Source organism: Lutra lutra, chromosome 11, assembly GCF_902655055.1.
Source record: "Lutra lutra chromosome 11, mLutLut1.2, whole genome shotgun sequence".
Taxonomy (NCBI): Eukaryota; Metazoa; Chordata; class Mammalia; order Carnivora; family Mustelidae; genus Lutra; species Lutra lutra.
In genome coordinates this window covers 94105643-94119828 of record NC_062288.1, presented here as the reverse complement: position 1 = coordinate 94119828, position 14186 = coordinate 94105643, and the positions used below count along the sequence as shown (strand labels likewise).

General features: G+C 37.0%; 1 protein-coding gene across 10 annotated transcripts in view; it reads right to left on the bottom strand.

Annotated features, from left to right (window-relative positions):
* LUC7L2 (LUC7 like 2, pre-mRNA splicing factor) overlaps positions 1 to 14186 on the bottom strand; it is a 63070-nt gene that overhangs the window by 26523 nt on the left and 22361 nt on the right. For 6 of the 10 annotated variants that reach the window (XM_047695606.1, XM_047695609.1, XM_047695608.1 and 3 more), the window contains one exon: positions 1600 to 1698. In XM_047695606.1, the coding sequence (XP_047551562.1) occupies positions 1600 to 1698 (99 nt within the window). Of the gene's footprint in view, positions 1 to 1599; positions 1699 to 3579; positions 3657 to 14186 lie in introns of all 10 variants that reach the window. The other 4 variants (XM_047695604.1, XM_047695607.1, XM_047695612.1 and 1 more) reach the window with 1 other exon arrangement.

Genomic DNA, 14186 nt, shown 5'->3' with positions numbered 1-14186 from the left:
TTAAAGGGGGATCTGAAAGCAGTCAGAGGAAAAAGATGTACTCATCAGTACTGTTAGGTCAACTAAGTAGCTATCTGGAAAAATAAAGCTAAATCTGTACCTCAATTCCTTAGACCAGCATAAATTTAACTTCTTTCAAAGATCTAAGTGTATAAAATGAAGTCGTAAAAAATACCAGGAGAAACCATGAGAGACTCTCAACACCTCAGAACAAGAAAGACCCTTTTGAATTAACCCATTAGAAATTTTTAAAGCACTGATATATGAGACAACTATTAAAACATTCTGCAAGGCCCACAACCACTAAAAGAAAAACAGTTAAATATGGAAAATGACCTAATTATCCATATCCCTATATCTAAGTGATGGTTTCTGCTTTATGCCCAGATTAAATCAAAATCTAGTTGATTTAAGATGTCGCCCCCAACTGTTCCAGTCCCATATTAAATTATGTTTACATAGATATTGTTTTTTTGTTTTGTTTGACAGAGAGAGAGAATGCACATGGGCAGGTAGAGAATGAGAGGGAGAGAGAATCTTAAGCAGGCTCCACAACCAGCATGGAACCCAATGCAGGACTTGATCTCACAACCCTGAGATCATGATCTGAGCCTAAACCAAGTAGGACACTTAACTGACTAAGCCACCCAGGCACTCCTAATTTTCATTTCTATTAGCAGAAATCCTTAGGAGAGAAGTAGATGGAGGTGCCTCTTGACTGCTTTACCTTCCAAACCAAGTAATATATCTATTACACCTTACTGTAAAAAGTATCATAAGATGCGTGCTCATTAGTATCTTTCATGTAATACTAACTGGTAAGTTTTATATAAATATAAAAAAAAGTTTCCCTATTTTTATAACAAATGATTCTGTTTGTATAAATAAATCAGATCTTGGGCCTTTAAGGTATGTAAATGGTACCTTTTAATATTTCTCCTATCAGTTTTACATAAAAAACACTGTACTCAATATCCTCTCTCCCTCTATACATATTCATAGATACAAACAAAAATGAATGTAAAAGTTCTGTAGATTATTGAAGGGCCTAAAATACATTAGAAATTTGTTGTTTACATGTGCTTAAATTGAGGTTTCCTTAATCATCACAACTTTACTGGAACAGTTTTTCAAAAGATTATATGTACTGCAAGGATTTTTACACATTTTCTTAAACTACCCAGTTTCACCTTATATTTTTAAAAAAATATTGTTAGTCAAGGGGCGCCTGGGTGGCTCAGTGGGTTAAAGCCTCTGCCTTCAGCTCAGGTCATGATCCCAGGGTCCTGGGATCGAGCCTCCCATCGGGCTCTCTGTTCAGCAGGGAGCCTGCTTCCCCTCCTCTCTCTGCCTGCTTATGATCTTTGTCTGTCAAATAAATAAATAAATAAATAAAATAAAATAAAATAAAATAAAATAAAATCTTTAAAAAAATATATTGTTAGTCAAGAAAATTCACGATCTTACTTTAGTACTGACCTTCAAATAAACACAAAGAAGATAACTTGCTAAGAGCCTTTTCCTTTAGAGATTATTAATCCATACTCAAAACACTTACTATAAAAAAACAATCTAACCCATTAAAGAAAAATTACATACATCAAGTTCAAAGAAAAAATCTTGTTCTTTGGACGCAATTTCATAATCTGCTCTTAAAGCCAGGTCATGAACTTTCAGACATTCTCCAAGATCCATTCTCTGGGGGGTGGAAAAAAGACATATTATTGAAACAGTAAACACATTTTTCAAAACTTCATTAACCACCACAGTTCTCTTCAAAATACATATTAAGTCTTACAGATGCTTCTTTATTTATGGACTTTCAAATTACAAAATTTCATAGACAAGCATAAAAGCTGATGTCAGAAAAAAATCCACATCAATTCTGTCTATCAACAGATGGCAACAGTGATTACTTTCGTACTTAAGAACAGACAGACAAGAAAAACTGTAAAAATCTGAAAAAGCTTCCGGCTTCTTTATCAAATCAAATTTCACTTAACCTATTAACACAGAAAAGATAACATTAGTTTAAAATTAAAAGAATATATAAATCAAATTTCTGAATTATATCAATATTCTTTGAACATTCTGATTTTCAAATAAAGATGGAGTTCACAAACATTAGACCACTAAACTTGATAAGGATTCCAGATAAGACTCTAGGTGAACTAGCAAAAAGAAATTTATTAACACCCAATATAACTTCACAAAAAACTAAAATCCTATTTACAAGCATGTATCAGGGATATTAAATATACTCCCATTGAATCTAGCATCCTCCTACTTAGAATTCCAATTAGACATTATTTACCAAATTAGGTTTTCTCCTGAGACCAAAATTCCTAAAAATCCACCCATTTTTACATTATCTGGGCAACTGATAAGATATTTCAGGAAATCATTTAAGAGGAAAATTGAGGGGAAAAAATTGGGCTGGATGCAAAGATATTTACAGATGTGATTAATGGAGATCCAAGTAAAACAGATTTTCCAACTGCAAGTATGCTATCCTATCAAATACAATGTCTCAGAATTGCTCAAAGGTTGGTAAAAAGAGAATACAATAATTTGAAAAGGTATAATAAATATGGCCTTTGGTTTTGTTATACAAACTATGCATAAAGTACAACAAACATTATAGTAGTAAAGTCATTCATTCAGTTAACTGTGTACCCATCTGTGCCATGTGGTAGGGACACAGAGCTAACTGACACAGATACATACAGTCTCTGACCTCATGGAGTTGACATTTAGAAGAGGGGAAATAATTAATTAACCATAATTGTGTCTCTGAACACAGTTAAGAGGTTTAATAAAACAGTAACCCTCCCATTATGATGGGAGCAGAGGAATGTTTCTAGCAGCAAAAAACAGAATAGGATAATCACTGGCACATTGGTCTGGGCCTTAAGCTTTGTTATCTAAGTACCTAGAAATGACTCTGTCTTAACTTTTTGGCCAACAACCTAGATACAACAAAGGATATGAAAGTCTATTTTGTACAATATCCCAAGCAAAAAAAAAAAAAAAGTGAATTCACTGGACTAAGATTCAAAAGAATTGGGGCACCTGGTTAGCTTAGTTGGAAGAGCATGTGACTCTTGATTTCGGGGTTATGAGTTTGAGACCCAAGTTATATGTAGAGATTACTTAAAAATAAATAAACTTCAATGGGGCGCCTGGGTGGCTCAGTGGGTTAAAGGCTCTGCCTTCAGCTCGGGTCATGATCCGAGGGTCCTGGGATCAAGCCCCACATTGGGCTCTCTGCTCCGCAGGGAGCCTGCTTCCTCCTCTCTTTGCCTGCCTCTCTGCCTACTTGTGATCTCTGTCAAATAATTAAATAAAAATCTTTTTAAAAAAATAAATAAGATAAAAAAATAAAAATAAATAAACTTCAAAAAAATTTTTAAGATTCAAAAGAATTGATAGATCAGGTAAAATTTCTCAAAAATATGAAGTCTTATATATAAGAAGACAAATTTACAAATAGCTATGAGCAGAAAATTAAGACAAATTTGAAAACACTAGTCAAGAATAAGAGTTATAATGTGGCAAGATTGAGATAAATTAACTTACAGGACATAGTATGAACAAAGTAAGAATCTCTTGCTGAAGGCTGGCAAACACCTCTCTTCCAAAAGATACATTCTGTGCTACACATTTCAAAGGGATATAAATAAGTTAGACCAAGTGTTTCAAAACCAAGCTATACAAAAAAAGCCGGAGGACAGATGCAATTAGCCAAGAAAAATCAAAATGTGAACCTAGACCCCAATCAACTAAAGAACTTTTCAACATGAAGCAAAAATAGATCTTAATATTGCTCCAAGGGACTTCAGAGTCGGATTTTAACTTTCTCTCAAATTATAAACATAAACAAAAAACCCCACCAACTTTCTAATGATCAAAGCTTTCCAAAGACAGAATACGCTTCCTGAAGAGTTAGTGAATTCCCAGATAACTGGAAGATCTCAGTACAGTTTAGACAACATTTTTCTAAGACACTGAGCAAAGAACTGAACTGCTAAAGTAGCTTCCTCTTTCCAACTCATTTTATGATTATCTTAAAAAAAAAAAAAAGCTTTTCCGTTAAACTCTATTACCTGGGTTACTAATTACATAAAAGAATGAATGCGGGAATATAGACAATGTCTTCAAAGTTATCCTTTGGGAATAGTAAGGAATATTCACCAGTATTATAAGTCATCATCCTACTAATGGCTCTCATTATCACTGCTGCTGAGTATGCTGAGATTCTTCCAGGCCCCACTCCTTCCTCTCATGAGTCTATGGATAATTATAATTAAGTCTTCCAGTGATATTAAGCAGCAACTGAAACTTGCTGCTGATGTGTGAAAATTCAAAACTGCTTATTAAGCAACATTTTTAAGAAGTTAAAATGTAATGCTCCTAAAATATGCAGGAAAGTAAGATAGTAATGAAAGAGTTGCAAAGTACATTGTTACCATCTTTGCTACACCAGACTGTGTGTGTGTGTGTGTGTGTGTGTGTGTAGGCTCCATGCCCCAAGTGGGGTTTAAACTCATGACCTCATGACCAAGAGTTGCACGCTCTACCAACAGAAGCCAACCAGCTGCCCCAGCAAGTGTGTCTCTTAATTGGTATCTTAATATTCTCTCCAACAACTCCCTCTACACATGTATTTCTATAGTTAGAGATGGTAATGGGAAGCTACACTCATTTCCTAAAATGTTATGATGCCAGTTGGGAATGCCACTGATCCAATACAGTGGTTTTTAACCTAGACCCGGGGTAATAATACTGATACAAGCTTTTGAAAATAGGTCCAAGCCTACCCTCCAAAGACAGAGCTGTAAAAGCCTCCCAGGTGTTTTTAATGTACAGTGTTAGGAACCACTCACTGATCTAGTTTTATTCCTAATCTACAGACAAAGGAACCAAAGCCCAGAAAGACATTTATTCCAGATACTTACTGGGAAATCTGGTTACACTGATTTCTAGGTCTAACACCCCTTCTGTTTTACCATGCTATACGAGTGTTCTGACACATCACAGATACCCAAAGCAGTTGTCTAACTGCCTTTCCTCCAGTTAACTCCCTTATCTTTATTCCCTGTTTAACTAGATTTCCAATCTGTTCTCAATAAAAACCTAAAAGGAGGGCACCTGGGTGGCTCAGTGGGTTAAAGCCTCTGCCTTGGCTCAGGTCATGATCCCAGGGTCCTGGGACCGAACCCTGCATCACGCTCTCTGCTCAGCAGGGAGCCTGCTTCCTCCTCTCCTTCTGCCTGCCTCTCTGCCTACCTGTGATCTCTGTCAAAGAAAGAAAGAAAATCTTTAAAAAAATAAAAATGAAAAAAAGAAACCTAAAAGGAGGGGCGCAACTGAGAGGCTCAGTCATTAAGTGTCTGCCTTCGGCTCAGGTCATGATCCCAGGGTCATCTAAGATCAAGCCCCATCATAGGGCTCCCTGCTCAGCGGGAAGCCTGCTTCTCCATCTCCCACTCCCCCTGCTTGTGTTTCCTCTCTTCCCGTGTCTCTGTCAAATAAATAAATAAAATCTTAAAACAACAACAACAACAACAACAAAAACTCTAAAAGGAATGCATAAATCTTGTCTGTTTAACCTAAACATCACTGTTGCCCACCCATACTGGCAGGAATTCTAGGCTTTTCTTCTGCTTTACCATTAAACTTCCATCATACAACCAACCAAAGGGAAAAACCCAACTCTTTGGGTCAAGAACAAAATGGAACACCAAAAAGGACACAACTCAAAATTATACCACTGGTGTTAAGGGTGGAGTTTTGGTAAGAGGGTGAAATGTAGAGGGGGAGGGTGGATGTATGCCTTGGAGGGCAATTTGCACAAGGGGGAAATTTTTACTACCTCACCAGAATGTGAGCTCCACAAAGACCAAAGTGGTTTTTTTTGTTTTATCTATACGTAGTTTGCCTGGTATACAAGATGTTTAAGAAATATTTGTTGAAAGACTCAAACTGGTAAAAGGACAAACGACATGTGGCATAGTGGGCCCGGAGGTTAACAAGCAAGTGTGGTCAAGATCCAACCAAGTACAAAACTGATCTGAGTTCTGGAGGGGAAGGTCGTCTTCACTTCCATGGATTATCGATCTTGTTGGGACTTCTTTCCTTCCTAAGTATTTTATGCTACTCTCCTCCAGAAGGTAGACCACTTGGACTTGACACTATCCTGGGCCATGAGCTCTGCAGCATTCCAGTCTAGACTAGCTTACAAAAGTAGATTTGCAAGGCACCAAAATCCTAGGAGGAAGGGCCTAGCTATAATTTTTTTTCTTTTGGCCTGGAATAGCCCCAGTGCTTATTCTTTGGGGATCTAGCAGGACAGTAGGTATATACAAATTTTCAGAATTCTAGATACTAGTCATCTATTTTCCTCTCTATCCATACCATCGCAACTAAACACATACTCTGGCACTGTCATACACACAGGGAATATTTAAAATAAAGAACAATGGGGAGCCTGAGTGGCTCAGTGGGTTAAAGCCTCTGCCTTCGGCTTGGGTCATGGTCCCAGGGTTCTGGGATCGAGCCCCGCATCGGGCTCTCTGCTGGGCGGGGAGCCTGCTTCCTCCTCTCGCTCTGCCTGCCTCTCTGCCTACTTGTGATCTCTGTCTGTCAAATAAATAAATGGAATCTTAAAAAAAATAAAATAAAAAAATAAATCTTTAAAAAAAATAAAATAATAAAATAAAATAAAAGAACAAGCAAGCCAAAGTAAACACAACTACCTGCCAATGTAAAAGTGAGGGAAGGGTAAGTGTGTCCGTGTTAAGGCTCTTCAAGACTGCAGTCATCTAATTAAAAAGCCACCACAAAGGGAACCATGATAGAACCACACTATGACCAATTATGGACCAATCCTCAAAAGCCTCATCAATCCTGACTTTATCACTGACGGTTCAATAGTGCTTTGAACACTCAGTGCACAGATACTTGCTGCTGCTTCTCTTGTAAAATAAATGAGCTTCAAACAGAACATAATACATATGTTTGGCTATTTAACTTATAATGGCTCTATTTGTAATGAAAGCCAAAGGGAGAGGTTTTGAATTTTAAATGTAGTAATTTATTTCATAATTACATTCATCCCACAAGTTTATTTATGGCATTTTAATTAAAAGACATCTAAATTCTTAGATTGTAAATGGGAAAAATGTTTATTTTTAATTGGAAAAATTCAGTTCTGCATTTTTGTCTTCTCCATCCTAAATATATTTCCCTTGTGAAGTCGTCTAATTCTGAAAACTTCTCTTACAACCTCTTAGCATTTTGTATTACATTTTACTGTTTAACAAAGTTGATTCTATTAAGTGCTTTTCTAAGTGTTCTTTTGAAATTTCAAAAATGAACATTATCTCCTCAAACTGGATTTTAAGCTTCATGAGGAGAATAGTTTCTCTTATTTTTTCCCTCCTACATAAAAGACCAGGTTTTATAGAACTCATCACTACTAAATAAATGTGATGATTTAACTAAGGAATTCTACTTCTAAGAACTTGAAGAAACAATGAAGTAAGTACACAAAGGTAAATGGACAAAACAATGATGTTTTAGAGCGTAGGGTTTTAACTGAATTATGGAATAGTCATACAACACATTACTTAGCCATTAGGAATTATCATCTTGATACTAAATGGAGAAAATAGATAGCAAAGAAAAATATAATAAAATGCCATTTTTTTTCATGTACAGATTTTCAGATTCATGCACAGACACTGCTGTGAAGCTGGTCTGATATTGGTCGTGGTATTCTTATACTCAGGAAAAAAATCAATAAAGTTGGGGCGCCTGGGTGGCTCAGTGGGTTAAGCCGCTGCCTTCGGCTCAGGTCATGATCTCAGGGTCCTGGGATCGAGTCCCGCATCGGGCTCTCTGCTCAGCGAGAAGCCTGCTTCCCTCTCTCTCTCTCTCTGCCTGCCTCTCCGTCTACTTGTGATCTCTCTCTCTGTCAAATAAATTAAAAAAAAAAAAAAAAAAACTTAAAAAAAAAATCAATAAAGCCACTTGATTTTGGAGGAAAAAAATTAGGTAACAGAACAGAGGCATGCAGAAATTATACATCAAAATCAACAAATAAATATGGTATTTGAGTACAGCAAATCAAAAGGCTGACCTACACATCTGAGTGTACTGCCAGTTATAAACTAATGGCAGTAATATGTTAATGAATAAAGCAGTGATAGAAAGTGGGCATTAGAACTACTTCAAAAATTACAAATATTCTTGCTTTGTTATATTTACTCAGATCAATGAGCTAGATCCTAAAGTGAATTATAAAGCAGGGTAAGATGATAATCCCTGCTATCAAGGAGTTTATATTCTCAATGGAAAAAATGGAGACATTAAACTAAAATAACAGTTGCAAATACATAACACAGATGCACATGCAAAGATTTTATTGCCAGACTGTGCACCAAAACCAAAAACTATTAACACAATCATAGTCACTGAATAAATAATTTAGGAAATAGCCATATTATAAAATATTATGTAGGCACATTTTAAAAATACAGACCACTGACTTGGAAACTTCTCCAAGACAAGTGAAAAAAAAAAATCAAACATAATACCATTTGTTAAAACTTGCACATGCACACACACACACACAGAAAGGAGAGTAAAAAAGGTACATTAAATTGTTGACAGGCTTTATGTCTGGGATGGGGGATGATATATAATGGAAAATGTTCATGTTTTATGCTTTTTCCACTTTTACTTGAAAACTTTATTGTCAAAGTAATAAAGTAAGGACAGACTGGCTACACAGCAACTCAGAAGACCTCCCTTAACATCTTATTATCCATTTAACTCTGAGAAATTCATTTAATTTCTCTGAACTTCTCTTTTCTCAAGTATTTCAGGACTGCTGCACCAATCAAATAGATTCTGACTAGACTGTTGAAAATTTTGAACATGTATCAATATGCAAAATTTTCTCTAAAGGCAAAGAAGAATGCGTGACTATTTGGGCAGAAATAGGATATGATGAAATCTGTATTTTAGAAGCATTAACACCATATTACTGGATGGACTGACAAGAAGAAAGAGGTCAAGGGCAGAACAGGCTACTAAGACAAGCCAGAAATAAAGTCATAGGGTCAAATCTGGGGAAAAAAAAAAAAAGGCGGGGGGGAGAGAAAGCAGGTGATGGAGGTAAAACAGAATGCTACAGAAGAATGAAAGCATTTTAAAGATGGGAAGGATCTCTGAAATCATCAGTTCCACCACCTTTCTACAACAATGAAGTCAAGGCTCAGAGAAGTCCTAAGATCACAAATCTAAGATTTTAAGCAGCCAGGAGCGGAGTAAAAATTTAAATCCAGTCCTTAATATAGTTCAATATCCTCTCAATCAACTAATTAAATGGAACTACTGACTAACCAAGTAACTAACTGGAAATGAAGTGCAGAGAGGAAAAGATCAGGAGTACTTCAAGCATGAGCAAACAGTGACACCACCAAGAGAAATAACTAAATCAAATGGAAGAGTTGGTCTGTGAAGGAAATGTTTTGTTCTGGACATGCTGAAGGTGATTTAACAATAGGAAATCTAAGAATCAGTGTCCAGTATGGAACAGATATAATACTACATTCAGTAAAGGCTTGCTTTATCCAATTAAGTTTTCCAAGCAGACAGTTTTACATATTCCTCCATAGAGTTACAGCTCGAGTATTCTTCTAGGAGCCCCTCTTTAACAAATTATATAGGAACCCCAAATCTGACTTTCCTAAGTCAATTTATTAACAATGGAAATACTTTAAGGTATTTTTCTAGAAGATTTTATTTGTCCGAGAGAGACATCACAAATAGGCAGAGAGTTAGGGAGAAGGAGAAGCAGACTCCCTGCTGAGCAAGGACCCCCCCCCCCCCCGCACCATGTGGGGTTCCATCCCAGGACCCTGAGATCATGACCGAGCCAAAGGCAGACATTTAACCAAGTGAGCCACCCAGTCACCCAAATAAACAAAACCTAAGAAAGAAAGACAGAAAGAAAGAATAGAAAAGTATTTTTAAAGAACAGTACCACCTGTAAGATCACAGTATACTGCCAGAGAGAAATTTAATGAGGGAGAAGATGAGGAAGAATACTTGAGAATTACAGTATAAGTTCTATTATCATACTTATGATTTAAAAACAAACCCCACAGGGGCACCTGGGTGGCTCAGTGGGTTAAGCCTCTGCCTTCGGCTCGGGTCATGATCCCAGGGTTCTGGGATTGAGCCCCACATCCGGCTCTCTGCTCAGCGGGGAGCCTGCTTCTCCCCACTCTCTCTGCCTGCCTCTCTGCCTACTTGCGATCTCTCTCTCTCCGTCAAATAATAAATAAAATCTTTAAAAAAAAGATAAATAAAAACAAACCCCACAAAAACAAAAAACAAAAAACATACTCCACTGCTTCACAATTTTAACTTTCTAAAAACCACTTTCATTAGAGCAATAGTTTCACTTTTCTCTAACCTGGTTTTAATTTTTTTTTTTTAAGATTTTATTTATTTATTTGACAGAGAGAGATCACAAGTAGGCAGAGAGACAGGCAAAGAGAGAGGGGAAGCGGGGTCCCTGCTGAGCAGAGATCCCATAATTCTTTTATTTATTTATACTGCTTAGTTTGTTTAAAACAGTCATTCTTCCCATGTGTTGTTTTATTATGTTTTCTTACACTATTTCTTAAGAGTCTCAAGAAAAGGTTGAAAGATATCAAAATACAACAATAATTTAGACACAGTACAAAAATAGCAAGGAATCGAAGGATAGTGATATTGGTAAAGTACTAAAAAGAATGCACACCAGTTGGAGAAAAAGTGAAACAATGACATGACAGCAGGACAGAGCATGGGAAATACAAAGCCCTGGCTGACCACGCGAATCCTTCCACATGCCCTCCAATGCCACTTTCTAAAACACAAGTCACCCACACTTTGAGTCTCACTTCTTGCATCATTAACTTCCTTCCTATTTGTAAAATCTCTTCTATGTTCAACGTTTGATTCCAGCCCCAGCTCAGTAACAAGAGAAAGCCAGTAAAATATGGAAAAAGCCTTGAAATAATAAAACCTGAGTACGCATTCAAGTTACGCCATATGTCTTAAAGTAGAAATTATGGTATTTCTTTCCTAATTCCAATCCTGGCATTCAAATGAATAAGTCCAACACAGTGATGGGTGAAGAGGAAAACGGGCACACTGGGCGCGCAGAGATGAGTTCCTGCTTTCTGCCACTTCCCATGTATTAACTGCTCATTCCCATTTATGTGTTCCACTCCCAAGTCCATTTTTCCCTGAGTGGATAAAGAACAATAAAGCTCTTCTAGCTTTTAATATTGTTTTTGAAGAACATAGCATGAGATATTTTCTTATTCATCCCAAACCAAGATATGCAAAGATATCTAGATAACATTAAGACAAAAGTCCCTGGGGGCACCTTGGTGGCTCAGTTGGTTAAGCAACTGCCTTTGGCTTGGTCATAATTTCAGGGTCCTGGAATCAGGCCCAGCATCGGGTTCCCTGCTCAGTGGGGAGTATGCTTCTCTCTCTCTCTCCCTCCACCCAGTTTGTGCTCTCGCATCCGCAGGCTCTCAAATAAATAAAATCTAAAAAAAAAAAAAAAAAAAAAAGAAAGAAAGAAAGAAAGAAAGAAAGAAAAACGTCCTTGCCCTAGAAAGACAATGCTAATTGAGGAGAGAACACATATATAAACAAGAAAAAGTAAGGAATGCCTATTCAGTAGGATGGAGAGCAGCCGCTACACTGGGGTTCAGAGGCTAAAAGGCTTTAGGCTCACACAATCAAATGTAGCAAGCCAGGCAGGATTTAAATGTGTAAAAAAGAAAAAAATTACTTCAGCAAGAGAAAAAGAGGTAACCTAAAACAACAATCATGCTAGGGAAGGAAAACAGTGAGATAACAATGAATAAATCAGTCTGGTAAAAAAACAGGAATTTTTCAAGGATTTATTCATTCAAGGAAGAGGCAGACTGGGCTAAGGATTTTGTATGTTTGGCCATATGTACAATAAGTAGGAAAACACCAAAAGTCTTGTGAGGAAGCAACATAGAAGTTCATTCCTGCTCAGAAATGACTGGCTTAAGTTTCTTAACAGTTCTATCTCTTCAAATGTCACTTCATCAGAACAGTTTTCTCTAACCACCGTGGACCACTGTTTCAGACAGTCTAAGTTACCTAACCATGCTTTTTTTGGTCCTAGAAACTTAAATTATGACCTGAAATCACATTATTTTTCACTTAGTTGTTTGTCTCTGACATCAGAATGCTAGCTCCCACCACTTAAAGGAGAAACCTGTGTTCACTTCTGTATCCCCAACACAGCACACAGTAGGTCCTAAGTACTTGTGAAGTGAATGAATGAGTGAATGAATGATCTCAGTCATCAGTACCACTCCCAAAGAGATGAAAAAATAAATCACTTTTTTAAAAAAGATTTTATTGGTTTATTTGTCAGAGAGAAAGAGAGAGGGAGAGCACACAAGCAGAGGGAGAGGCAGAGAGAGAGAGAAGCAGGCTCCCTGCTAAGCAAGGAGCCCCTTGTGGGTCTCGATCCCAGGACCCGGGATCATGACCTGAGCCGAAGGCAGCGGCTTAACCAACTGAGCCACCCAGGTGTCCCTAAATCACCTTTTAAAAAAAAAGATTTTATTTATTTGACAGAGACAGACAGCACAAGTAGGCAGAGAGGCAGGCAGAGGGAGAGGAAGCAGGCTCTCTGCGGAGCAGGGAGCCTGATGATCCCAGGACCCTGGGATCATGACCTGAGCCAAAGGCAGCCGCTTAACCCACTGAGTCACCCAGGCACCTCAAACAAATCAGTTTTTGAAGAGAAATTCTTTGTTAACTTTTACTGTGAATTCTCTTTACTTTCTCCAATCAGCCTTCTTTTTCTATTTCTTAATTTTGGTATTAGTTAAATTTCATTATTCCAAACACTACAATAAATACCATAAAAGGAAAAAAAAACCATGAAAACCAAAATGTGGAAATTTTACAAATTACATTACCCAAATACATTAATATATATGCCTATATTTTTTGATCTTACAGACTAGTAATGTCTATGGGACAATAAAGATTCACAATGTTTTACTGTATATGAGTCAAAATAAAACACCAACTGCTTTTACAAGTTCCCTTAATGAGTGAGAATCATCAAACTAAAAAGTATTTCAGTAAGTCATCTGTCTTGCCACCTGTACATCAAGGTAAAATTCATCAGTTTAAAAAATATTTCCAGTGATAGAGAATCTGGGACTCTGCTTGATGTTTGTGGTTAATCCCCTGGTACAGTAACAAAAAATATCTGTTTTAAGGTTTCGTTTATTATCATGCGCTTTCTCTGTGTTCATTGGTTACATCCTCCAAATGATGCATTTATAACTACTCCACTCTCTCTTTTCACTGAATAGCCTCAGAGACATACTAGTTTCTTCAGACTTGTTAAAACACAGTTTATAAAACTGTGCACATCTCTAAAACAGATCTGAAGAGTTCTGGGAATACTCAGAGGACGATCTGAGGTTCTCAAGTCATGAGCATTTATTGAGAATCACTGTACAGAAAAACAAATATGACACCAAAATATGTTAAGGAAGTACCAAACTATGAAAAACAATCTGCCTTATATAACAATGACTTCCAGATCTTATTCTACTTTGCCTGGGAGTAATTGGTCTTTACTATTTTATATTGTTTCAAGGTTCATCCTATCAGATAGGTCCAAGAGTTAAAATTTGCTTCAAAATACCAAAAATGGATGCTAAGTGATTATAAATAAGGTAGCATTGTGGTCAAGATTTACTGAAGCTGGTGTATGGGTACATGAAGTTCCTTATACAATTCTACTTCTATTTATAGTCAAAATTTTCTATTACAGAAGTTAAAGATTCGGGGCGCTTGGGTAGCTCAATCATCAAGGGGTCTGCCTTTGGCTCAGGTCGTGATCCCAGGGTGCTGAGACTGAGTCTGGCATCAGGCTTCTTGCTCAGCAGGGAGCCTGCTTCTCCTTCTGCCATTCTCCCTGCTTGTGTGCACCCTAAGCATGCACCCTCTCTCTGACAAATAAAATCTTAAAAAATAAAGATCTTTACAAAAATCACTTCCATAAGCCTAAAGTATATAAAATGAATGACTACAAGATTATTTAG